Raw genomic sequence first — 26,184 nt, 5'->3', positions numbered from 1 at the left:
CTTCTCAATCTCTGTGGATGGACATGGAGGTGCTTCAGCCTCACCCCTGGGTTCTGCAATTTTCACAATGTCTTGTCTATAGATAGTTGCTAGTTGGTCTTCTTATATAGAGGGACTGAAGTGAAGAATGGCCTATGTCACCGTATTGATTATGTCACTTTTTCAGTTGTGTTTAACTTAAATAAATGTTATGGAGCTTTAGATCTTATTCTGTTTCTTTTTTATTAAACAGTTTTTCTTTCCTATGTGTGATACAATATGTATAGTTAGGAAAACAGAAACGAAACTAGGCATTTCAGCAGAGGGAATATAGAAAAGTGATGACAGAGATGTACTGAAAGACCAAAACAAGAATAGAAAAAAAAAACAAAACAAAACAAATAATAATGACAATAAATTGGGGAAGCAGAGGATAAATTAGGGGTTACCAAGTCCTGGAAGCTCATGAATCTTGACTCTGACCTGTGAGGGAGGGTCTCAAACACAAAGTAAAATCCAGGACTAGAATAGCTGCTGGAAGCACGAGAACCAAATAAAGATTCTAGACACTGAACAGTGCTGGGGACACACTGGAGTTCAGGCCTAGGGAGAGTGAAGGGACTTCGGTGAACATTCTGGCCGTGCAGCTAAGGCCCTTTTATAAAGGGGCAAAGAGTCGGGGGCAAAGCTGAAATAGACCCACCTTAATAAAACCTAAAACCAAGTCTCATACATGCTGGTAATTTAACGGCCTGCCAGAAAAAAACTCAATACTCTTTCAATACCAATAACATAACCCAAAGGATGATTCCAAAGTTCCTTACTTGAAAAAGTGACAGAGGTAAAATGTGGACCTAAAGGAAATTTAATGGAATGACCAACATCAGAACCTACCCACGAGTATGAACTAAAATTGTACCATCATATATGGGCCAAGTGTTTTTTAGGAATCAAAGATTTCCTAGGCGCAAAAACATATCAAAGAGATTTTAAATAGACAGTTTCCCACCACATTATAGTATTAATAAACAAACCAAACTATAAAATAAAATAAAAACTAAAAAGGCTTTCCCTATTCTCAAGACTCAACAAGACCCACCTAGCTTAATCCAATGGCAAATATTCAACCCAATTCAACAGATTTACTTGGTACCTACCTAGGTGTTTCCAGAATTATTTAGCCCACTGGCACTGGTTTCAAGGAGGGAACACCCAAACAATTATTCTTTTCATGAGCATTTAAGTGCCTGTTAGGTACTAAGTACTAAAGGTGAGCATTAGGAACCCAAAATGAATCGAAAAACACCACTCCTGCTTTTTAGGAACTCCCATATTATGGAGAGAGGTAGATATATAAACCAATAGGTACTGCAATATAAGTGTTGTAATACAGAGGCAAGAACTAAAGGGGAAGACATGAGGGTGCATTTAACTTTCCACAGAGAAGAAAAGAATATGAGGATAGCAGAGAAGAGCACAGCTTTGATGTCCAGACATGGATCATTTGTCATGTATGTCAAATGAGAATAATATCTACTTCACAGGGCTGCTGTGGGATTTAAAATTATGTACACCTGCACACACATGCATAATTCTATCATAGCACCTGGCACATAGTGTGTATTAATTAAATTATCTTTGCTAAGGTGTGCAAATTATCAATTTATTGGTTCTCCATTCTAAATTCACTCTTCTTTGCCCTGCATTTTGTGAGAGTGGACTTGGATCCTGCAAAAGCTTCTCCTTTGTCAGGTGGCAGAATTTTAAACTTCATCAATAGAGGGTACTGGAATGACCCTGCAAGGCAAAGATAACAGTATAAGACACTTCTGTTTCAGGTACTGATCCTCTCTTATTATTATTCACCACCAGAGCCCAGCCGCCACAAGGAAGAGTTCCAGCTGTGCCATTAGACCACTCTCTCTCCACCAGCAGCTGTATGCAGCCCATACCCTCCCACAATGGCAGGCCACTTCTAAAGGCCAGCTCTGGCCAACTCATATCTTTCAAGCAAGATTTGCATTTTACATGTCAGATTTGCATTTTACAAAAGTCTCCCCGGTGGCAGTGTAGAGAATGATAGGATGAAGCTAAAACTTGGAGGGAGGCAAAGTAGTAGAACACTGTAACTGATGTTTCTAAAACTCAATAACATTTCCAGTTCCCTCTTTTTCTAGGTACATAGGAACAGGACATATCCCAGGCCACGTCCTGTTATTTCCTGTGGCCACTGAAATGTTTAGAAACTGATGCAAATCACTTCTGAGTAGAAACATTTAAGAGCTGGTACTTAATTATCTACACTCCCTTCTGCTGGTCCAAGTCTTGAGGCCCCATACTGAGATGGCAGAATTGTCTGACAGTAGGTTTTCCATCAACCTAGACCCCTGATGACAAGGTGCAGAGGCCCCCTGCAGTACTGGAGCATAAGGATAAACTAGCTACTGAGATTTTAGGCCACTTTGATTTGGGGGTTATATGCTACTGTGGCATGAACTAGCCTAGAGTCCACTCCTTTGGCTCTTTGGGATCCACAGACACCTCTCTACCCATATTTAAACATCAGTGCAATAATATGGCATGCTTCCACCTAAAATGATGAAATTATTTTTCATACAAATGAATATACTATCACTCACTCCCCAGAAGGTCCTAACAGTCACCATGTCTACTTCTGAATGATGTTAATTTCCTCTCCTAGTTTAGTTACAATGCCATCAAAATATTCTGCATTTTAAATACTACACTGTAAAGTCAACCACCAACAAACATCCTTTAATTAACATTAAAGTATTAAAACATTCTAATATTTAAAAAAATAAGAAAGAAAAAATTATACAATATGTACAAATATTACATAACAAGTGTTTGGTTATCTATTACTGCATGATAAACCCTCCCAGGGCTTGGTGGTTTTAAAGAACAACTGTTTTATTACCTTGTGATTCTGCAGGTTGACTGAGATCATGTGGGCAGTTCTTCTGCTGGTCTCACCTGGGGCCTCTCATGTGGTTGAGTCAGATGACAGGTGGGACTGGAGTCATCTCTTCAGATAACAGGGACATTTTGACAACAGGGTCTCTCTCCCTCTTCATGTAATCTTTCCACAGGGTCTCTCCAGTAAGGCAGTCAGACTTAAAAGCAAATGTTCCAAGAAGGAGAAAGTAGAAGCTGCCAATCCTCTTAAAGACTAGGTCTAGAATTGGTACAGCACCACTTCGACTGCATTCAAGTGGTTAACATGAGTCACATTCAAATGTAGGTGGGAAGTACACGTGAGCATTAATAGCAGGAGCTGTGGTTCACTGGAGGTCATCTTTGGAGCCTAGTCCACCTAGACTAGGAAGAAAATATATAGCATGACTACAGTCCTCATTTCCATACTTCTTGAGGCTAGAAGTGCAAGAGTGTTTGCCTCTCGATGCTGCACCTACACATTGGACTATAACTGGTCCCTGGGTCCATATCCCCAGAGACTGCAGGCACTGGGACAATTCCTGACACATTCTAGGCAATAAGGGATTATTTACTAAATAAGCACATTTTATAAATATCTGCATCTACGTCATTTCAATGACTACATAGTTCCTTAGCTACTTAAGGCAAAAAACTCAATTTACTATTAATTAAAGTGTCATTAAACTCATTTGTAATCAGTTCAATTTTAAAGCCAGCAGAATATGTATTTTTAATTGTCATCCTAATAAGTAGGATATATACATTGGAATCAATGAGGTTTTAAGCTTTGCAATTTTTTTAAATGTATATTTTAAAGTCACTGAAAGAGACTTCCCAACCCATCTTCTAGGCAAGGAATAAGACTCAAACTTTTTCCCTTTAAAAAATACTCATGAGGGTGCCTGAGTGGCTCTGCCAGTTAAGCATCTGCCTTCAACCAGGTCATGATCCCAGGGCTCTGGGATCATGCCCCACTTCAGGCTCCCTGCTCAGCGAGGAGACTGCTTCTCCCTCTCCCACTCCCCTTGCTTGTGCTCTCTCCCTCTCCCTCTCTCTCTCTCTCAAATAAATAAATAAATAATCTTTATAAAATACTCATGAAATAACTATATCAAAAAGATATCTGGGGTGCCTGGGTGGCTCAGTTGGTTAAGCGACTGCCTTCAGCTCAGGTCATGATCCTGGAGTCCTGGGATCGAGTCCCACGTCGGGCTCCCTGCTCAGCAGGGAGTCTGCTTCTCTCTCTGACCCTCTTCCCTCTCATGTTCTCTGTCTCTCATTCTCTGTCTCTCAAATAAATAAATAAAATCTTTGAAAAAAAAAAGATATCTGTACACCCCATGTCCACTGCAGCATTATTTATAATAGCCAAGACATGGAACAACCTCAGTGTCCATCAACGGAGGAGTGGATACAGAAAATGTGGCACATGCACAAACACACACACACACACACACACACACACACACACACACACACACACGAAAACTATTCAGCCATTAAAAGAAAGAAACCCTGCATTCAGGACACCTGGGTGACTCAGCTGCTTAAGGGTCTGCCTTAGGCTCAGGTCATGATCCCAGGGTCCTGGGATCAAGTCCTGCATCTGGTTCCTTGCTCAGTAGGGAGTCTGTTTCTCCCTCTGCCTGTCACTCTCCCTGCTTGTTCACTCTCTCTCTCATTCTCTTTCCTTCTCTCTCTCTAATAAATAAATCTTAAAAAAAAATCCTGCATTCATAATGACATGTATGGATCTTGAGGGCATTATGCTAAGTAAAATAAGACAGAGAAAGATAAATACTGTATGATCTCACTTATATGTGGAATCCAAAAAAAAAAAACAAAACTCATAGAAAAAAAGATCACATCTGTAATCACCAAAGGCAGGGGGTAAGAGATGAGGGAATCAAGTGAAGGTGGTCAAAAAGTACAAATTTCCAAATACAAAAACCACTGGGAGGTAATGCACAACAGGATGACCAGAGTTAATGCTATATGGTATATTTGAAGTTACTAAGAGAGCAAATCCTAAAAGATTTCATCACAAGGGGAAAAAAAGTCTTTTTTGTAACTAAACATGGTGACAGATGCTAACAACTAAAATTGTGGTAATTATTTCATAACATACACATATATGAAGTCATTATGCTGTACACCTTAAACTTATACAATGTCATATGTCAATTATATCAAAACTGGGGGGTGGGAATTTTTTTAAATACTCCTATCTGCCAAGAAGTACCAGATATCTCAAAACCTTATTTGGTTCATTAACAAATACCACTTACTTAAAAGTCTCGATAACAGATTTAAAACAAAGGTTATAGAGTATAACTAATAATTTACATTATTATAGTCTTCCCATATATTATTTCCTTGAAGGTTAAAGGTCTAACTTTAGGGGTTTGGAATTTTTGTCAACCCAGCCACAATATTCTATGCAAACATTTTTTCAATCCCAAATTTCATTTTCCCTGCTGGAAGGATTAGTGGTGACTTGAAGAATATATTAAGGTAAATGAGGTGATGAAGGAGAGATCAACCTGTCAGAAGTAGAAAAGTGATCCGAGGCTACTGACTCCACTGGTGGTGGCGACAGACCTAAGAAGTCAGTTATTTTGAGCCCCACCCCCGTAAGTGGCTACTTTGTGTTGTTGGGGTCACATATATATCACCTGATGGCTGAGGCAGTGTGAGTTAAGTTAAAAAAGCCTAGAATAAGGAGCATGGTCAAGTAGACCCAGTCTTGACATCCTCAAGAACCTTTCAGATAGGGAAGGATTTCCAAAGTGAACCCTTGTTTTATAAAGATCTGACAATGAATTTTTTTTAAAGATTTTATTTATTTATTTGACAGAGACACAGCGAGAGAGGGAACACAAGCAGCAGGAGTGGGAGAAGGAAAAGCAGGCTTCCTGCTGAGCAGGGAGCCGGACGTGGGGCTCGATCCCAGGACCCTGGGATCATGACCTGAGCCAAAGGCAGACACTTAATGATTGAGCCACCCAGGTGCCCCCGACAATGAATTTTTTTCTTGCCTATAAATTTTATTTGGAAATAGCAAATTTAAAAATAAGTAATTATATTTTCCTACCCTTTACTCCCACTTGACAGAGAATAAAATTTCAAACCCAGTAGAACCTGTAGACTATCACCATATATCCTGGTCAATCAACCCATTGTTGCCCTAACTTCCCTGGTACCACAACCATTCACATACAAACATGTGGCTAGTGATGCAGCTTCAGCAGATATGCCTGATTCAATCTATCACGCTCAATCATTACCTCCCAGGAAGAATCAAGCCATAAGGAAATGGGACAAAGGTCAACCACAAGAGAAAGGTGGACTATGGAAATTAATGGAAGGCTGGGCACAGGAAATGGGCTGAGCTGACAGGGAATTTAATGGGAAGGAATTTAAAGGGAAATCCTGAAAACCCTAGACAGCAAAAAGACAAAATAAAATTTAAAAAAAGGTTAGGCTGGACTTCCTCGAGAAGTTTTTTTTGGGGGGGAAAGATATTTAAAGGAGTGAAAGGTATAGGCAAACCACCTAATTCACAACTCTATCTCCAGCAGTATTTACTCTTGCAAGCTTAGTGGAGTTGTGGAAGAGGTGCCGGGACTAAAAAGTTGACCAAGAATACAAAATGACTACCTTGCCTACTCCAATGTACCTTTCTTTCCCTCACAATCAGCTAACATTAACCTAGAAGGCACAGCATAAAATGAATACCCACTGGCCGGCTGATTAAAACGTTGTTTAAAAAAAGGCAGAGAACAAGGACACTGTCACACCTCCCTTCTCAGAGGTGGTGCTCACTCTTACCCCCACATCCTTCTGTGTTCCTGCAGGCTTGGTTCTAGCCTCTCCCGAAACCTAAGCTTCCCACGCCCCCATCCCTCTGGGGAGCCCAGTTCTGTCATCAGAGAAACTCCGTGGCTCTTTAAGCGCAGAAATGTGGTTCACATTTGTTTCTGGGGAGGGGAAAGGCAAGGGCAGGTGTGCGGGTAACTGAGGTCATCAAGGTGGAGGCTAGATCCTTGGGAACTGCATAGGGCATCCGCAGCCCAACCTGCCGGTTCACCACGTCCGCACCGACCCAGGGAAGAGCTGAGGTTCTCACAGGGTGCAATCCCGCGAGCTGCGCGTGCAGAGTCCTGAGAAGCCACCCTGGATGTGGCGGCACTCTTCTCCATTCCCGCAAGGGGAGGTGGAGGAGGAACATGGGTGGGTCGCTCCCGCCTCACCAGGGTGTCCTCTGGCCCTCGATCCTGGCCCTGCGCTCATCCTCTGCCCGGTCCACACGAGCGAACGCCTCGGCCAGGGGAAAAGCCTAGAACAGGCAACCCACTTCAAGTAGAACATGAAGCCGCCACCAGAGGACGCCTGGGGGCAGAGCGGGGCGAGGCGTGGGGGCGGGGCCAGGGGCCTGGGTCGCCAGAAGAGTTCCTTTCACCTCTACACTGGGCGTCTAGCCCTCCCTCCACGCTTCAAGTCCCACTTCCCATTCCTACGGGTCGCGGAGCGAGCCTGCGAAACCTCTAAGAGCCGCCCGCTGCCCCGCAAGAATGCATTACCTAGTGCCACGGTCACGGTTGTCGTCACAGGCACCCTCAACCCCACCCCTGGCCTGTCCGCGGTCCCTCTCTCTCTCCCACCCGCACCTGCCCCTAGCCCGCAAGCTCCCCGGGCCCGCAGGTGCCGATGACAGCGGGATTCCACGCCCCGCAGAGACCCACCAGCTCCGGGGAAGGGGAGACGCGGTCCAGAGCCGCTCCCAGGCGGATGTCCCAGGTGTGTCCGAACCCCTGAGTCACACTGCTTGGCAGGACGCTGATGGCCAGGGAGACACGCGGTCCCAGCCAGGGTGCCTCCTTGGCTTCCCCCTCCAAGTCTGAGGGAGAGGGTGGGATTCTCACCCCTTTGGGGTCCTGCTCCTGCCGCGCCCCTGCTTCTCCACCTCTACAAAGGGCTTCTCTCATTCCGGATCCCTGAAACCTTTAGAAGCACAGCTGATTCTGTTGGATGATTCTCCCTGCTTTTTGGAGATATTATGGGGTGGGGAGGCAGTGGGGGATCAGCTGAGCTTTCTTGAATAGTTATGGTAAATTCTGAGGCAAAAATATAATTTCAGTTGATATCCATACAGTAGTGGCCTTTTATGGATATGGACCTACATGTCATGTCATCCATATAGTGTTTAGATTGTACTTAGGGACATCTTCCACTTGTGGATTTGTTTCCGTTGAAATTCATTTCCATAGAATTTAAGTTGCTATTTATTACTGATCTGATCATCCGAGGGTCCACAGACAGCCTGTTGGGGAGGTGATTTCTACGCAGTGGTGAGCTGAACAATTCAGCAGTGTAAAGTATGTTCCCAGCCTTCCCTGAGGGAGGGTCCTCGTGACAGTGACCAAATCAAGCTGACTGCTAAACCGAGTGTGCCCTCTTCTCTTCCAGTCTGTGCCATCTTAGTCAAGAAACATGGAGGTAATTCATGGCAGGCCCTATTGTTGCAGAGAGCTTGAAGGAGCTGACATACTGTCCAATACCTTCTACTCTAATGAACTGCACACTCCGCTACAAACAACTGTTCGTCCAACTGCCTCAGAGGACAGGTAAAACAAAAACTAGAGAACATAAATCATTAAAAAGGGCTTTAATACATTATTTTTATATGTGATATATGTGAGAAAAAAACATTCAGTTAGGGGGCTCTTCTGTTTTCACATCATAGGGATGGCATAACATGACAATTAACTGTAAAGTCTCCACATCCGTTAGGAACTTGATCAAAAGTAAGTTGGTGGGTTTTTTTACAAGGCAGACCTCAATTTCATCCACTACATTCTGGAACTCCAGAATGATCACTTCCTTCATTTGAAAATTAATCTGTTTAATCAAACTTTTTATTTTATAAAGAGTAGTGTAGTGGTTCCCTAACATCCCCTAACACCATCTGTTCAAAAACACTCCCAGAATCTAAAATTGTTCATGGTTGCTATCTAAATTTTTGCTTTACCGAATTTCCTGTAACACATTAATTACAAATTATTATTAAAATTGCACCTAATGTATATCGAGTAATTACTGTGAGTGGGCACTGAACCAAATGCTTTGAATGTAGCAGTTCTTTTAATCCTCACAACAACCCTGTAAGTACTATTATTATCCCCATTTTACATATGAAGTAATGGGTACAAATAAGTAATTTTCCAAGATCTTAGTGCCAGCTTTCTGTTTTTACTTGAATCGTTTTGAGGCGAAAGAAAATCTCAAAACACTTGGACAGTGAAAAAAATAGCCTGTGTGGTTGTTTTGTTTTGTTTTGTTGATAATTTCAATTGGTCAAATCTCTCATTTAAGAATTCCTTCTTTAAGAAATCACACAGAAAGCCACTCAGCCTCAGTTTACACTTCCAAAATGGAGTGTCACTACCACACAGGCAATCCATCCCAATTTCGAACGCTACTGATTGTTAGGTAATTCTTTCTACTGAGAACACTTTTTCCTCCTCCTAATTTCCACCTGCTGATCCTAGTTCTTCTCTCCAAAGCTTCGCAAAATAAGAATCATCTACCATCTCCACGACAGCAGCCCTTCAAAGTCTGAAGATCCTTGGGCTCTGTAAGAATTCTCTTTGCCAGACTAAACACTGGTTCTCTGTGGACTTCACTCTTTCTTCCATTGAGGCTTTCACCATCTTGATCAGACGTCCGTGGATCTAGTCTAGTTTGTAAACATGCTTTTTATATGAAAAAAGAAGGTGGCTTTTTTTTTCCTAATGATAAAACTAACACACGTTCCTTATAATTTAGAAATCATGGACATCCATAAAGAAAGCAAATTTTCCATTTTTCTAACAAAGGAAAAGCTATGAAATTAAAGCACAAGGGAGAAAAACCTCTGTACTTCCTTTATCCAGAATAACCACCACCGTTAACATCTCAATATGTGTCTTCTCCATTTTTTAAAATTTAAAGATATTTAACATATTTTTTATAAACTGATATTTTCATTTAATGAAAAGGAATATTTTCATATTTGTGAGAAAGAAGACTCAGCTCATTCTCCTGAGTCAGTCCTTGCTGCATGTGCTCTTTTGTTACCTGATTCCCAAAAGTGGCTGTCAGCCCTGAAGTCCTACTACTCAGCTCCAAGGGGATCAGATTATGGACGGCTTCCCTTGAGTCAAAGGGAACCGTTAGCAGATTGTGCATGATTTGGGCATAGGCAACTGGCCCTGGCTCAAAAGCAAGGTAAAATTTTATATTTAGCGAAAAAGAATCTGAGTAGGAATTTAAGGCTATCCTATCTGAATAAATTCACTATCCCCTCAAAAGCACTTTCGTAAGCCTTTTCACTGAAATGTTTACCTCTTCTACCTACCAACCTATGGTTGGTTAGTAATTGGTTCCAAAACCTTTTAACTGGCATGAAATTTAAGAGAAGTATCTTTAAGAAAATGCTTTTTATTAACTGATTATAAAATTAAATACAACATATGTTCAGTTACCTATAAACTACAGTAAGGTACTACTTGAAGCAAAAGGTAGGTACAACCATGTTCCTGATTCCTAATAACTAAAATTTTCTTTCCCTTTAATCCATGTGAATTTTTTCCTATCATCGTCCCCAAATGGGAAAGCCAGGATGATCATGCATTCTCACAACCCCTCCTTTTAACTCCCTCTTAAAAAGCAGCTGGGCAGCTTACAGAAACAGAAGTTCTCTTTTTCTTCTGAACTGCTGTCAATGCTGAGGCTTACTTCTTCAGAGCAAGGTCAGGGTCTGTGGCTCCTGACTCAAGCCTCAAGGTATCTCAAGAGCAAAACAAGACAAAAAGCTCCTAGCCTTTAGGGATTACCCTTCTTATTGGTAAGGGATGAATCCTAGCATATGTTAGCTCTCAACAGTTTACTTTTCTAAACTTGGATGTACTTAAGAGGATACCTTTTTTAAAATATCATGTGTTCTGAACTCAGCCATTTCAACAACAATGCAAAATGACGTCCTCACAGCAGCATACTTTGTTCTTTTCAGAATAGGCAGTCTAGCTCCACTGTTACCCAGCACTGGTATGCAGACAGGACACATTAGAACCACATGAGCAGCTTTCTAAAAATAGAGATTCCCAGGCTCAATCTGGAGATATTCACAAGGTCTGAGGTGGGTCTAGGAAATCTTCATTTTTAGAAGTTTTTCAGCTTACTTTGAGAACTACTAGGCTAGCAGAAAGCACTGAAAACAGTAAGAAAACCAGGATTATGGTTCTGGCTTACCCACTGGCCAAAGGGGAGTCACTCTTTATCATTCAGTTACTTTCTTCACTGGTATATTTTAGAGCAATTATAGTAGTCACTATTATATATACTCTGACTTGATCTCCTTTAAAAATATCAGTAACCATGGACTCTGAGAAACAAACTGAAGGTTCTAGAGGGGAGGGGGTGGGGGGATGGATTAGCCTGGTGATGGGTATTAAAGAGGGCATGTATTGAATGGAGCACTGGGTGTTATACACAAACAATGAATCATGGAACACTACATCAAAAACTAATGATGTAATGAATGGTGACTAACATAACATAATAAAACTAAAAAAATATGTATCAGTAAACAAGTGGTAGTCTTTTGTATTCCTTCCACTGAAAATTCAAGAATGGCTGATACAGCTATTCAAAATCAGGACAGATGTCTATCTGTTTTCCATTCAGTTGACATCTCCTTACCTCTAGCAAGTTCTCTAGCTCATTGAACAAACAAACATCGATTAAGGCAGTGCATTGAGAATTGCTTAAGATTTCATCAAACGTTCCCATTTGGTTTCTGGATTTATTCCATTGCTTTAGGATTCTTGAGTATTTTTTTTTTTTTACTACAAGTCCTCTGCCAACTAAAAATGAGAATATGTTTGTTCTGAGCTTTCCTTTAATCATTCCTTCCAATAATTACTCGCTAAATTCAGCCCCCAAGTAGAACGTAATGCTCAAAACTCCATACTGACTCCAAAGCAAGATGCTCGTTCATCCATAGGAAACCTATCTATCTCAAAAACAAGTAAACACTTAATTTTATGTGGCCACAAACTGCAGTACTAACAATCTACTGTTATTTTCTTTGTTGTGGAGACATGTATTATTTAAGCTTTCAAATTATTTAATCTTAAAACTTCAATATTTATTTTAATTAGTTCCTTCTATAAGATGCAGTTAGTATTCAAGCTAAAAGGCATATGTGAGACACTAAAATAAAGGAGAAATGGGACTTACGTTTGCTTTTGCCTTTTATTTTAAATGGTTTCCTGCAACTTATTGGCTTTAGATGGATGCCCACCCAAATGATTGATTAACATTTTCTACTGGCTCATCTTCCTAGGACAATGTAATATATATGGAGGTCAGATGTTGAGAAATTGACTCATCTAATTTAAATATAACTATTTAAATTGACCATTGAACAACACAGGCTACTGTTCTTCTTTTCCTCTCTTGCTTCACCTCCTACCATAGCTCTTCTCTACTGTGCTTTAAATACCTGAATTCTTTATCATCTCTACTAAATTCAACTCCATTTTTTCAGTCCTTAAGATTTAGGTAAGTTCCACTCAAATCTTTATTACATACCTTCTGGAAGTCCAAAGCCTTTCTCAAAACTTTCCACATTCCCAGGACAGGGGTGGGGGTGGTCATTAACGACTTTCTGACTTTGGTTTCCTTTGGGTCCACTTCCGCTGCTTCTGTTCAGTAACACTTTGACCCAGATGTGAAACACAGTCATTCTCCAGTTTCCTCCAAAGACCTCATCCACAGAGAGCATTTGTGAGCCTTGTAAACCTTCCTGATCAGTTAGGGGTCAAAAGGAAGAATCACATCACACCATATAACACATAACTTAAAGCCCCTTCTTAGCCATAACTTCTGTATTCTCAAAAGTTCTTGAACCCAGCTGTCACCGGGGTTCCTCACTGGCTTTTCACCCGTGCAGTCCCCAGCCTCCTAATACCTTGCTGGCTTCTCCCTTCTTCATCTCCCTTTACTCTACTTTCCTCTCATCTTCCTCTCACAAGAGTAAAAAACCAAATCCTTCCCTCTGCAGGGCAGCTTAATCAGTCTTAGGTGGCTCCGTGTATTACCAACACCCATACTTCCAGAATCCCAACCTCTACAGCAAGTGGCCTAACAAAATATCTTATCAAACAAAACAGATCCTTTCCAAAGAAGCGTTCTGGAGCCAGCACTGTCAGGATTTTCAATTCCATAAACTTTGTGACCTCTAGGCCTTTTGATGTGTTATTCCCCCACCTACACGTCCTACTCATTCTTTAGAACTCATCTTAGATAGTGATTCCCCCAAGAGTCCTTCCTCCAGAAAGGAATCTTGGTCCTGCAAGGTGCCTAGCAGTACACTATCTATCCTGGACCACTTAAAACCAAGGTCAGATGGTGGGCAGATGCAAATTTGAGCAAAAGACAACAAGAGAGGTGGTTTATTTCTAACTTATCTTTAATATGAGAGAGTAACCTTTTGCAACTTATTGTGGAGATGGTCTCCTTTAGATTTCTCACTTGGCTGATTTCTGTATCCCTCACCCAGAAACCTCCTTAAAACAGAAATAAAATTTGCAAGAATTGGCACTGCCCTAAGGGCAAAAGTGTCTCCTTTGCTTGTTTACCGCTCTGGAGTCCTATTTTCTTCTTATGGAGCTCTGGTAACTCTTTCCTGTCTTGTTAACAACTAGTTGCTTTTATAAAAAGATGTTTTTCTTTTCAGCGTTTTTGTTTTTTGTTTTTAAGTCTGTCTTCTCCAGGTAAATCAATAAGGTCAGATAGAAATAGAATCCAACTTCTCCAAGAAAAGTTAATCCAAAGTAATTGATTCCCTTTTTAAGAGTTACATTTCCTTGCTCTCAAAGAAAACTACCTAGTCAATAAATATTTGTTAGGCATCATATGTTTGCAAGACACTATTCTATATCCTGGGGATTCTACGGTGAGTGTGGCAGAGTCCTTATCTACTGTGATTTGTCCTTTTTGCTGTGCTATGGAAACTGTGACGAATCAATGTTCTTTGTTCTCTACAATATTATACTGTTCATCTCTTGGTGACAGATCACCAGTTTATTATAAAAGGATGTAACTCAGAAATAGCTAGATGGAAGAGATGCATAAGGCACGGTATGTGGAAAGGTGCATGGTGCTTCCATGCTCTCTGAGTGTACTAACTCTCCCCCACAGCTCCATGTATTCACCAGCCAGAAGCTCCCTTTTCAGCACTTTTGGTTGTTTTCACTGGGAAGGATACTCCAAATAATCTAGACTGCCATTACTAGAAACTGGAAGTCATTAAATCTTTGCTAATTAGGAAGCAGATTTTTTTGCCACATGTTCTTAAGTGTTTAACAAGGCCTGCTTCTAAGGAAAAAGCTTTCATTCCTATGTCACAGGCTACAGTCCAGGAAACAAACCATCTCTTTGGCTTCACTCATTCACTCATATATGCACTCATTCAACAGACTCCACTGAGTACTTCCTACAAAGCATGTTTACAACAGTGAACTAGATAGACTCCCTGCCCTCCACTCTCTTGTTAAGAAAGAGCAGAAAAAGTCATCTGAATTACCAGTTTTCAAAATCAGACTAAGGCCTACCAGCCAATTTATGAAATTTCCACATCTCCAGTCCACTAAATGGTACAGTTGTAAGGGAGGAGACCGGATTCCTATGAAAGGTAACTGTTGAATGGGGCAATGCTTTTAAAACTTTAGCACATATAACAATCATCTAGAGGGCTTATTATAACAGATTACTGGGGCCCACCCCCCAGAAATCCTGATTCCTAGCCCTGAGGGAGAGCCTGAGAATTTATATTTCTAGTAAGTTTTAAGAGATGCTGATATTGTGGTGCCTGGGTCGCTCAGTCAGTTAAGCAGCCAACTCTTGGTTTTGGCTCAGGTCATGATCTCGGGGTTCTGGGACTGAGCCATGTGTCAGGCTCCACGCTTAGCAGGGAGTCTCCTTGAGGATTCCCTCTCTCTCTCCCTCTCCCTCTGCCCCTCACTCCACTTGTGTGCTCTCTTTCTCTCAAATAAATAAATAAATCTTTTTAAAAAAAGAGAGATGCTGATGCTGTTGGTCCACGGTCCACACTTTGAGAACCACTATTAAAGGCGCTCTAGATAAAGCTTAGGAGCAAGGGCTTCTGCTCCTTTACACGACTCTCCACTTTTAAAAATCAAAAGATAATCTCCATGTCCATCAACAGATAAATGGATAAAGAAGATATAGTATTTATATACATATAATGGAATATTACTCAGTCATCAATAAGAATGAAATCTTGCAATTTGCAATGACATCAGTGGAACTAGAGGGTATTATGCTAAGCAAAACAAGTCAGTCAGAGAAAGACAAATATCATATAATTCCACTCAAATGTGGAGTTAAGGAAACAAAACAGAGGGCGCTTGGGTGGCTCAGTTGGTTAAGCGACTGCCTTCGGCTCAGGTCATTATCCTGCAGTTGCAGGGCTCCCTGCTCAGCAGGGAGTCTGCTTTTCCCTCTGACCATCCCCTTTCATGCTCTCTCTCTCTCTCAAATAAATAAATAAAATCTTTAAAAAAAAAAAGAAACAAAACAAATGAAGATAGGGGAAGGGGAAGGAAAAATTAGATGAAAGCAGAGAGGGAGACTCTATTAACACTGTATGTTAATTAAATTGAATTTATATTAAAAAAAAAAAGCCAATCTCTAGCCAAGACCATTCAATGGGGAAAGACTATTCTTTTCAACAGATAGTGCTGGGACAACTAGATAACGACGTGCAAAAGAATGAAGTTGTATCCTTATCTCACACCATGTATAGAAATTAACAACAAATCAACATGGATCAAAGACCTAAATGTGTAAAGCTAAAACTATAAAAACTATTAAAAGAAAACATATGGGTAAATCTTCATGATCTTGGATTCAGCACTATATTCTTGACCCTAAAAGCACAAGAAACAAAACAGAAAATAGATAAACTGGACTTCATCAAAATATCAAGAAAATGAAAAGACAACATAGAGACAAAGTAGGAGAAAATACTTAGAAATCATATATCTGAGAAGGGACTGGCATCTAGTAGTTTTACACCTCAGTAATAAAAAGAGAGCCCAATTTAAAAATGGCAAAGGATCTGAATAATAGACATTTCTCCAAAGAACATATACAAATGGCCAATAAGCATGTGAAAAGATGTTCAACATCACTAGTCATTAGGAAAATGCAAATCAAAACCACAAAGAGGTACTACTTCACATGCACTGGGAGGGCTGTATGAAAAAAGAGAGGCAGAAAGTAGATTAGTGGTTGCCTTGGGCTTGGGTGGGGAAGGGCAAGTGGGAAATGAAAGCTGAAGGGTACAAGGTTTCTTTTTTAGGTGACGAAAATGTTCTAAAATTATTGCGATGATGGTTGTACATATCTGTGAATATACTAAAAACCATTTAACTGTACACTTCAAATGGATGAATTATATGACATATAAATTGTATCTCAATAAAGATGCTTAAAAGAAATCAGCACATGGACTACAACTGTAAACATAATAATAATAATAATCTGTTATTATTTAACAGATTAAGAATTTAACTCAAGAATTTAACCATGTTCTGTCAGCAATCTGGTGATGCCTTTCATATCTGTGTACTGACTTCCTTGTCTAGAGTTTTAAATTACTTTGATGGCAAAAAGTAGGTTTTTAGTGGTAAGAATACCACTTTAAATAGTTTAGCATTGTCCCAAAGGTACTGACTCTTTTGTGGATTCAGTGTAGTTATACTACTACAGTGCAGTGATTCTCAATATTTTTCAAAGATGAGGATCTCTTTGTTTTCCTGTTCATTTTCAACAGTTTTTATCTCCCACATATGTGTCATGATTCATTGATTGAAATTGTAAAAAGCCATAATGACCAGAAGCTTTTATGAATTTGATAATGCTTTACAATGAAGTTTCATTTAAGTATGTAATGCCCACATGTATTTGAAAATCGGTAGTGTGGTATTCGTAAGATGTTTTTATTTATTTGGTCTACAGATCATTCTTAGTGAGCTTGTGATTCTGCTGACCCTTGAAATAAAGTCGGCTCCCCCTGTGTCCTACTGCCCCATTATCTGGGCATATCATTATTACTTTCACCTCTTAGGGTTCTCATGAAGATTCAGTGAAATACCATATATTAGGTGCATGATACAGTGCTTGGCATTTAAGTGATCTCCATCTTGCTTTCCCTTTCCTGTGTTACCATCAGCCACTTTTGAATATGGAAACGTTCTGGGGTCTTCTGGGTAGTTTGGTACCAATGGGACAGAGTTTAGGGCAGTGAATAGGGGCAGGAAGGCCGCATCTCTGAGAGGGCAGGTGAGAAGGCATGAAATATCACCTAGAGCAACAGTATCTCTCATAATCTACCCAGCAGGGAGAATTCCGTGTTTTAAAAATGCAACCCAAAAATAATTGTGAAGCTATAGGAACTTTGGTTGTTCGTCTTAGTCTGTTCAGGCTGCTGTAACAAAACAGCATAGATTGGGTGGCTTCTTATAAACAACATTTCCTTCTCACAGTTCTGGAGGCTTGAAGTCCAGGATCCTGCTGCCAGCATAGTCACATTCTGGTGAAAGCCTTCCTCCTGGTTCAGAGCTGGCACCTTCCTGCTGTATCCTCACATGGTGGAAGGGGCTAGCAAGTTCTCTGGGGTCTCTGTTACAAGAGCATTAGTCCCATTCATGAGGGCTCCATTCGACCTAGTCACTGAGTAAAGGCCCCACTTTCTTACACCATCACATCGGGCATTAGGATTTCAACATCTGAATTCTGGGGACAAAAACATTCTGACCATAGCATTCCATGTTGAAATGATTTTCAAAAGTCTCTCTTTTTTCATAGGTATCAGGAATTAAGGGAGTCGCTCCAACAATGTAGACATCGATGGGGTGCTGATAGGGAATACGGTGGGATAATGCCCAATTCACTCCCTGAGGAACACAGGCAAAAATGTGAACCTCCTCATGTCATGGGCAAAGGACATCAGCATTATGGATTTGGTGGAGAAACCTGGCCAAGGTAAGTAAACTTTCTGCCCTTCACACAGAGGTCTTCATTTTTCATTTTTCTTTATTGTTATTATGAGTCCTTTGTTAACTTAAATCTACCTCCAAACTTACATTTTACTGTTTATGGAAAAGACACAGATGGAAAAACCAACTATATAATTTCTAATTGTGAAATCAGAAAAAAAAAAAATCTGTGTTTATGGATGTCTTTGCTATCCTTAGAGATGTTTAAGTATTGTGGTCAGAAATTTTGATTAATTCCCTTACTAATCACATTTCATCTAAAACTAAATGGGAATATTCCTGAGAGACATTAACTTAAAAATGTTTTTTCTTGAGCAAATAGCTGGCTTAATTTGTACAGATGTTGTTGATTTATGGAACTTTTGATTTCTAATTTGTTCATCAATCTGTACTCATTAGAATCTACTGGGCACCATTTTCAAGTATTAAAATATTGAAGTAATCATTTATAACTTTTAAAGTCACTCTTTCAGCAACTTTATTCAAAATACATTAAAACTGAAGAGAAAGCAAAAAATCTGAGCAGCAAATTAAATGTCACATTATTTACTAAAAATATGAAACTTTAAAAAAAACTGCAAAATTTACTCAAAGCACAAACCTTCACACAGAGCCTACCTACCTACTCCTGCTTTATCTAATAATCCTGCTTACCTAGTTTATAACAATCTAGCTAAAGCAGTTTAAAAAAATAAATTAGGAAAGACAAGCTGTAAGTAGAAAGAGAAACAGCCACATTAATGACATGTGGCAGCCAACCTTAATGAAGCCTCAGTGAAGCAATAAAAAGCAGGCAAACGAAAAGGTCTGTCAGTCCAACTGGAAAGATGCAAATATCAACACATTATAGATAGCAAGGACCTCAAGATCATTCATTCATCCAACACATTTTTTTAAGTCCCCACTCTCATGGAACTTATTTTATAATATAATATAATATAGGTAGATTTACAATATCTTTGTAAAGAAACTACTGTTATCCTGGTTTTACAATACACGGAGACCTGGAAGATTCAGTGCCTTTCCCTGGATCAGACAACTATGAAGTTCTGGAACAAGGACTAGAGTCCACGTTTCTTTGAGTCCAAAGCCCAAGCAAATTCTTTTCATCTGTCTATTCCATTCACCATTTACTCCAGCTATTCATTTATTCAGTAATCTGAGTACAGCAAGCTTGTTCTAGATGCTAGAGGTATAGCTCCTCATGGAGTTTACATGTATTGTCCTCAAAATTTATGTATTAAAAAAATACACAACATTCTAAAAGGATCAGAATTGTACTCACAGAATCCCAAAGTGCAAAAAGAGAGCCAAAGATGAGTTTCTTAAGGGAAATCCAGTTTGAAATGAGAGGTTTGTGTTTGCTGCCTCACTGAATGCAGCCCTGGGTGGGCCACCAGGAGATGAAGTACTTGTTCCAATAAGAACGCCCATCATCCCGGGCTCAGAAATGCAGGTTCCTGTGTTCTGTTCTCCTCACATCTTTTTACGTCAAATGTTACCATTTTGGCATATTTAACTCTTAAAAATATATTTAGGACACAGTCCTATTTTCTGATACAATGGACATCCCTTGCCAAACAACTACAGAATAGGTTTTACTTGTTTCCTAGTAGGGAGTAACTTCTGTCACAGTATTTTTCTTTTTCCCAAAAAGGGCCTTTTATTTTTTTTTAAAGATTTTGTTTATTTATTCATGAGAGACAGAGAGAGAGAGAGAGAGAAGCAGAGGGAGAAGCAGGCTCCCAAGAAGCAGGGAGCCCGATGCGGGACTCGATCCCAGGACTCCGGGATCATGACCTGAGCCGGAGGCAGTCGCTTAACCAACTGAGCCACCCAGGCGCCCTACATCATTAGTTTTTGATGTAGTGTTCCATGATTCATTGTTTGTGCATAACACCCAGTGCTCCACGCAGAACGTGCCCTCCTTAATACCCATCACCAGGCTAACCCATCCCCCACCCCCTCCCCTCTAGAATCCTCAGTTTGTTTTTCAGAGTCCATCGTCTCTCATGGTTCGTCTCCCCCTCCGATTTACTCCCCTTCATTCTTCCTCTCCTGCTATCTTCTTCTTCTTTTTTTTCTTAACATATATTGCATTATTTGTTTCAGAAGTACAGATCTGTGATTCAACAGTCTTGCACAATTCACAGCGCTCTCCATAGCACATACCCTCCCCAATGTCTATCACCCAGCCACCCCATCCCTCCCACCCCCCACCACTCCAGCAACACTCAGTTTGTTTCCTGAGATTAAGAATTCCTCATATCAGTGAGGTCATATGATCCATGTCTTTCTCTGACTGACTTATTTCACTCAGCATAACACCCTCCAGTTCCATCCACGTCGTTGCAAATGGCAAGATCTCATTCCTTTTGATGGCTGCATAATATTCCATTGTGTATATATACCACAGCTTCTTTATCCATTCATCTGTCAATGGACATCATGAAGCCTCTATTTTAAAACAGCAAGATCTCAAGAGAGATGAAGTTGTGCAGAATGTGTACTCTTCCGGAATACTGTGATGACTTGAGGAAATAAGCAGAAACCCAAGGGTATGGCTACGTCCCCAATGGAAAGGAATGAGCCTTACAGAGGACATTTAACAGGATCTTAGACCGTAGTGCCCAAGATGCTTGTATCCTATCTGACACAATCTCAGCACTTACTCTCTGCCACCTCCATCCCATCAGCCTAAAGACGTATGGAGACAATAATATTCAGTCATCAAGCTTATAGCACAGAAAGGCAAACTGATTTCAGATGACGGAATCAAGAATTCACTCACACTGTGTCATAGCAAATAGCTGGGTTTAAACAGAGCTGTCCAATTAAACACAGGTAATACGAGAACATATGGTAAGGCAATTTTGTAAACCAGGAAGAAAAAAGAAAAAATATGATATATATGTTATATATGTATAACACATATATATTACATATGTACATTTATATATTTTTTAATATATAAAACACATGAAGAAACTAGTCTGAGAAGAAACACAGCCCAGGAAACAAAAGTAGATTCTCTAAAGGACAAAATAAGTATGTGATTCAAATAAAAAAAAAAAAACAAGATGATTAAATGGTAGAACATTATAAAAGGGGAGATCACAGGGCTAAGGGGAAAAATGAGAAAAACAACTACACAAAAGAACTCACAAATCTAGTCCAAAAAGAAGCAGCAAGAAACAGAATAGATGTGACTGAAAATTGATAAGGCAGAGGGGAAAGATAAGGATATTAAAGCAATAAAAATAAAAAGCTATGCTATTAAGAACAAGCATAATTACTTATTATAAGGAAAACTGATGTCCCAAATGTAGATCATCTAACAAGAAAAACAACAAATAATAAGTAAATCCAGCAGAAATAGGTACCCAGAGATACACAAGAAAAGTCCCTTGAAATCAATAACTGAGGGGCGCCTGGGTGGCTCAGCTGGTTAAGCGACTGCCTTCGGCTCAGGTCATGATCCTGGAGTCCCGGGATCGAGTCCCGCATCGGGCTCCCTGCTCGGCGGGGAGTCTGCTTCTCCCTCTGACCCTCCCCCGTCTCGTGCTCATGCTCTCTCTCTCTTTCTCTCTCTCAAATAACTAAAAAAAATCTTTAAAAAAAGAAAAAGAAAATAAATTAAGAACTGGTTCTGAAAATCAAAAGGATATACCATCCAATGGAAAAAACGGAAGTGGAGCTACTGACATTGAGATACAACCTGGTTACATTATTTTATTCATAAAGGAAGAAGCCTGTGTGCTCAAGGCTACTCACATTCAAATCAAAGTCTAGTACAGATATGGATGAGTGGCAGAACTTAGGGCACACATTTGTACCCTGGTTGCTCAAGAGGCTGGGAAGTAGATTTTCTGGATTCTTCCTAGGCAAATGGGATCTTCAAAATGTGGAAAACTAACAAAATGTAGAGAGGGTGTTATAAAGATGTTAGCCATCTGTGCCAGCCAGCTGACTGCCATGCTAAATAGCAGCAGCCACAACAATAATATGCTTTTCTGTTCAACATGGGGCCCATAGACCAGCAGCATCAAGGAAATGGCGAATGCAAATCTTGGATCCCACCCCAGATTGACTGAGCGAGAATCGCGTTTTAAGAAAATCCCTCGGGTAATTCTAACATGTAGCAAAGTTTGAGAACTGCTGCCAGTGTAAGAAAATGCAAGACTTTTTCATACAAATGAAAATGCACTCACCTCCCCAAAAGGGGAAATTCAGAGTCTCATCAGTTCCTGCATCCAGCTCCAAGTCCAAGATCCCTGGGTGATGTTCTCCTCTCTAGTTCAGTCATAATCTTGTCCTGACAGTCCACAGCTATGCACTTAATGAAGCGAACCATCACCAACACCCTATATAGAGTAATAATGAAATAAGGGAAAAGGGTGAATGAAAAAAATAAAACTAGTTAATACATATAAATATAATAAATATGTTACATGTTATATTATAATTATATATTATAGTATATAAAAGCATACTATATATAACATAGTTATATATATATATTAATATAGTGATATACATACATCCAAGTTTCCTTGCCCTCAGCCAGCACCTGAGCTGGTAGGAGTTCATTACCTGGTGGAATGCCCCCAATCTTCTTCCTGAGAGATCTAGCAATTAGTGGTTCTGCCTGTGGGAGGCCGTTCCAGTATGCCATTAACTTTATGCCACTAGAAGCAATACCAGGAGGTGTCTAAAAGATTCTTTAGATTCTAGAAATACTCCTTTTCCCCATCATTACAACAGCAATCCTCTTACCCTTGACATTCAGGATCAATTATCCCAATCTACTTGGTATAATCCCTCCTTGCCTGTTTCCCCCAATCATAAGGAGCCCCAATTACCACATCATCAATTCAGCTTCCAATTCAATGGGACCATTGTGTTTCCCGATGAAGAATTTCTCCCTTGACCTAAAACCAGCAAAACTCAAGGTGGCTAGGAAGGAAGTAAAATTTCTCTCAAGTGTAATAGTAAGTATAACGGTGAGAGGTACCACTCCCACTTTCACCCTTCATTTCTTAGACCATCCATTCTGGCTATGGGAGAAACCATTTATTGGTCACCAGTTCAGAGCATGTGCCATACTCCTGAGGACAAGCTTCAGCCACAAATGAATCTTCACTAGGCTGGTCTACATTCTGTAAATAGGATAAGACCAGTGAGTCCTTTAAATTCAATCAGTGCCTTATTTCTTTGGTGGTAAACTGAGTTCCTTAGTCAAAAGTATTATTTTTTAAGATGGCATGCAATGAAGAAGGTATTCAGAAGTCCACTGGTGATGTACTGACAGAAGTATAGTGAGAAGGAAAGGGAAATGTCTCCTTTGGTATGTCTCCTTTCCCACATTTTGTTACACAATTACATAATTATATATGTACCCATTGAAAACATATGTATTATATTGTTTATGTGTGGAATCACTGGATATATAGTAGTAGGCAACTTGGTTTTTTTTTTCTCTCTATAATCTAGAGACCGTAAACACGGATCTATTTTATTTTATTTTATTTTATTCATTTGAGAGAGAGCGCAAGAGAGAGAGAAAGCACAAGCAGAGGGAGGAGGGGCAGAGAGAGAGAGAGGAACAAGCATGCTCCCCACTGAGCAGGGAGCCCGACACGGGGCTCGATACCAGGACCCTGGGATCATGACCTGAGCCAAAGGCAGATGCTTTACCAACTGATTCACCCAGGCGCCCCAACACAGATCTATTTAATTCTTTTTAATTTCTCTTTGTGTTCCACAATATAGATGCATCATAGACTATTTAGCCATTTTCATATTGTTTCCTCTTCTTCTTGGCATTAACTATATGTAACAAATATTCTTGTACAGGCCTCCTTGAGTTCATGCAAAATGTTTCTCTAGGGAAAATCCTTAGTGAAAGTTATGGGTCACAATATATGAATATTTTCAATTTTAGAAATATAGCCCAAATGCTTTATATTCTCGTGGTGGTAAGTAAAAGTATCCATTTCCCTCATACTCTTGGACAACTATGTTATATTATCAAACCATAATTTTTGCCCATCTAATATGTATAAAGGTTACCTTCGTTATCAGAATGCATTTCTCTGGTTGAGTACTTATGTTTGGTTTCTTATGTATGGTCATTTACATTCCCTTTTCTGTCTTATTCTTTGCCCATTTTTATTGTCTTTTTAGTTATGGATTCTTATTATGTTCTAGATATTAATCCTTTACATATCTTTATTACAAAAATTTCTTCCAAACTTTATCTGAGCTTTTTTATTCCATCTTATCTTCAAAAGTTTTTCTTCTGATGTTATCAAATTCCTTTTGGATTTGGATTTTAAAAGAAAAATCTAATTTAAAATGTTTTCCCCACATGGGGCGCCTGGGTGGCTCAGTCGGTTAAGCATTGGACTCTTGATTTCAGCTCAGGTTATGATCTCAGGGTTGTGAGATTGAGCCTGCATTGGACTCCGCCCTGGACATGCAGCCTGCTTAACATTCTCTCTCCTTCTCCCCATCACCTCCCCTCTTTCTCCCTTAAAAAGAAAAAAAAAAAAGTTTTCCGCACCACAAAGAAAAAAACATATTCTTGTATATTTTCTTTTAATATTTGTATGTTTTTCCCAATTCTTTAGATTTTTAATCCATCTGAAACTATCTTTATGCATAGTATGAAATAGAAATCTACTCTTTTTCAAATGGCTAGTGAATTTTTCCTGCATTGTTTATTGAAAAGTAAATTCTTTTCCACTGATTTAAAATGCCACCTTTTTTCATATACTGAATTTCCCATATATACATGGTTGTATTAGTCTATTTGTCTTTTACTATCTGATCATCACTATGTTAATTTGAAAAGATGTTCAATTTAATCTTTTCTTTTCAGAAAACTTCCTATTGAACAATTCTATTATTTGACGCAGAATAAAAAAAGTGGCATCTATGGAAATGATTCTTTGTAAGTTTGGGGTTTCTTTTCCTTATATTGGACCAAATAATGTTTTTAAGTGAAAATGAGTTACATAAGAAATAAAAAAGCCCCAAAATGGGATCTTTCAGAAAAAGTGTTTTTTTTTTTAACAGAGCTCATTAATAATAGAAGCCAAGACCAAAGAAACAGAAATAAAATAAACCAAAACCCACTAAGACTTTGTGGCATTTAACAAGACAAAAAATACAAAATATGGAATAGTAATGTTTGAAAGAATTCACACAAGTCATCTGGGTCCATTCCTCTGCTTTTGACCTAACTATCTAATAAGAATCTGTTAAATTTCTTTAAAGATTCATAGGAAATGCCCCAGCGCCCTCAGCAAAATTTTTCATCAGGAGCTTATGAGGACAGAGGTTAATTATGACAATCTACAAATAATTTGTAATAAAATTACTCCCTAAGTCTCCTTTTTGGATAAGGAATACTTTTTAATTTATCCTTTGCTTAGAGGAAGTATGTTCCAGTATATGAAATTATTTTTTCCTCTTTTAAATAGTTTGGTATATATATTACAAAAGCATACTTTTTAATTTTCAGATAAAAATAAAACACTGACAATCCTAAAGTAACAATGAAAATATCACTTCTTTAACTATTAGAACCGTTAGGAAAGTTTACAGGAAGGAAGTTAATATGGAGTTCAGCCACAAGAGGGAGCCAAAAAGACATGAATTTTGTGGTTGCTAGGCTCTGTCGATCCCTTTGGGATCAGTAAACTTTGAAAAGTAAATGTAGAATGCAGCAGTAAAATAATGGACTGGTTCAAATCAAGGAACTAGTGTCTGAGCATTTTTAATTTTTATTCAACCTTTCAAACTTTTAATTTTTAAAAAAGCTTTCCTTTAAATTTTTTTTTCCATTTTGAATCAGAATGCATTTTAGGTATACACTTGTCAATATCATAGCTAAATTTGTCACATAAGAAAAATTTTAGATGCTGATTTAACCTATTTAATGTTTCATAGCCAACTCAAGACCCCTTGGATTCTTCATATTCATTGCCCCCCCCTTTCCCAACTCAACCACAAATATAACTGTAAGACATGTTTTGGGTCTTTTTTTTTTTTTTTAGTTCCAAGCCTACAAACCTGGAGTCCAAATAAAGAAAGATATAAACCTCTTAAA

General features: G+C 39.3%; 1 protein-coding gene and 1 long non-coding RNA gene across 5 annotated transcripts in view; one reads left to right on the top strand and one right to left on the bottom strand.

Annotated features, from left to right (window-relative positions):
* Positions 1-330: 330 nt before the first annotated feature.
* The window catches only part of LOC113911078, a 55,101-nt gene continuing 29,247 nt past the window's right edge, over positions 331-26,184 (bottom strand). The window contains exons 2-5 of one of the 3 annotated variants that reach the window (XR_004819458.1): positions 22,280-22,432; positions 12,574-12,787; positions 2,918-3,318; positions 331-1,776 (exon numbers count right to left, since the gene is read on the bottom strand). This is a non-coding gene — a long non-coding RNA (uncharacterized LOC113911078). The remainder of the gene's footprint in view (positions 1,777-2,917; positions 3,319-12,573; positions 12,788-22,279; positions 22,433-26,184) is intronic. The other 2 variants (XR_004819460.1, XR_004819459.1) reach the window with 2 other exon arrangements.
* The window catches only part of C12H7orf31 (chromosome 12 C7orf31 homolog), a 36,109-nt gene continuing 17,504 nt past the window's right edge, over positions 7,580-26,184 (top strand). Inside the window, exons 1-4 of one of the 2 annotated variants that reach the window (XM_027573601.2) lie at positions 7,580-7,737; positions 8,407-8,564; positions 17,878-18,054; positions 24,952-25,023. In XM_027573601.2, the coding sequence (XP_027429402.1) occupies positions 8,431-8,564; positions 17,878-18,054; positions 24,952-25,023 (383 nt within the window). In that variant the 5' untranslated portion in view covers positions 7,580-7,737; positions 8,407-8,430. The remainder of the gene's footprint in view (positions 7,738-8,406; positions 8,565-17,877; positions 18,055-24,951; positions 25,024-26,184) is intronic. The other variant, XM_027573600.2, reaches the window with a different exon arrangement.

Source organism: Zalophus californianus, chromosome 12 (genome assembly GCF_009762305.2).
Source record: "Zalophus californianus isolate mZalCal1 chromosome 12, mZalCal1.pri.v2, whole genome shotgun sequence".
Taxonomy (NCBI): Eukaryota; Metazoa; Chordata; class Mammalia; order Carnivora; family Otariidae; genus Zalophus; species Zalophus californianus.
Note: the sequence above shows the minus strand (reverse complement) of the source record. Positions and strands in the feature narration are given on the sequence as shown.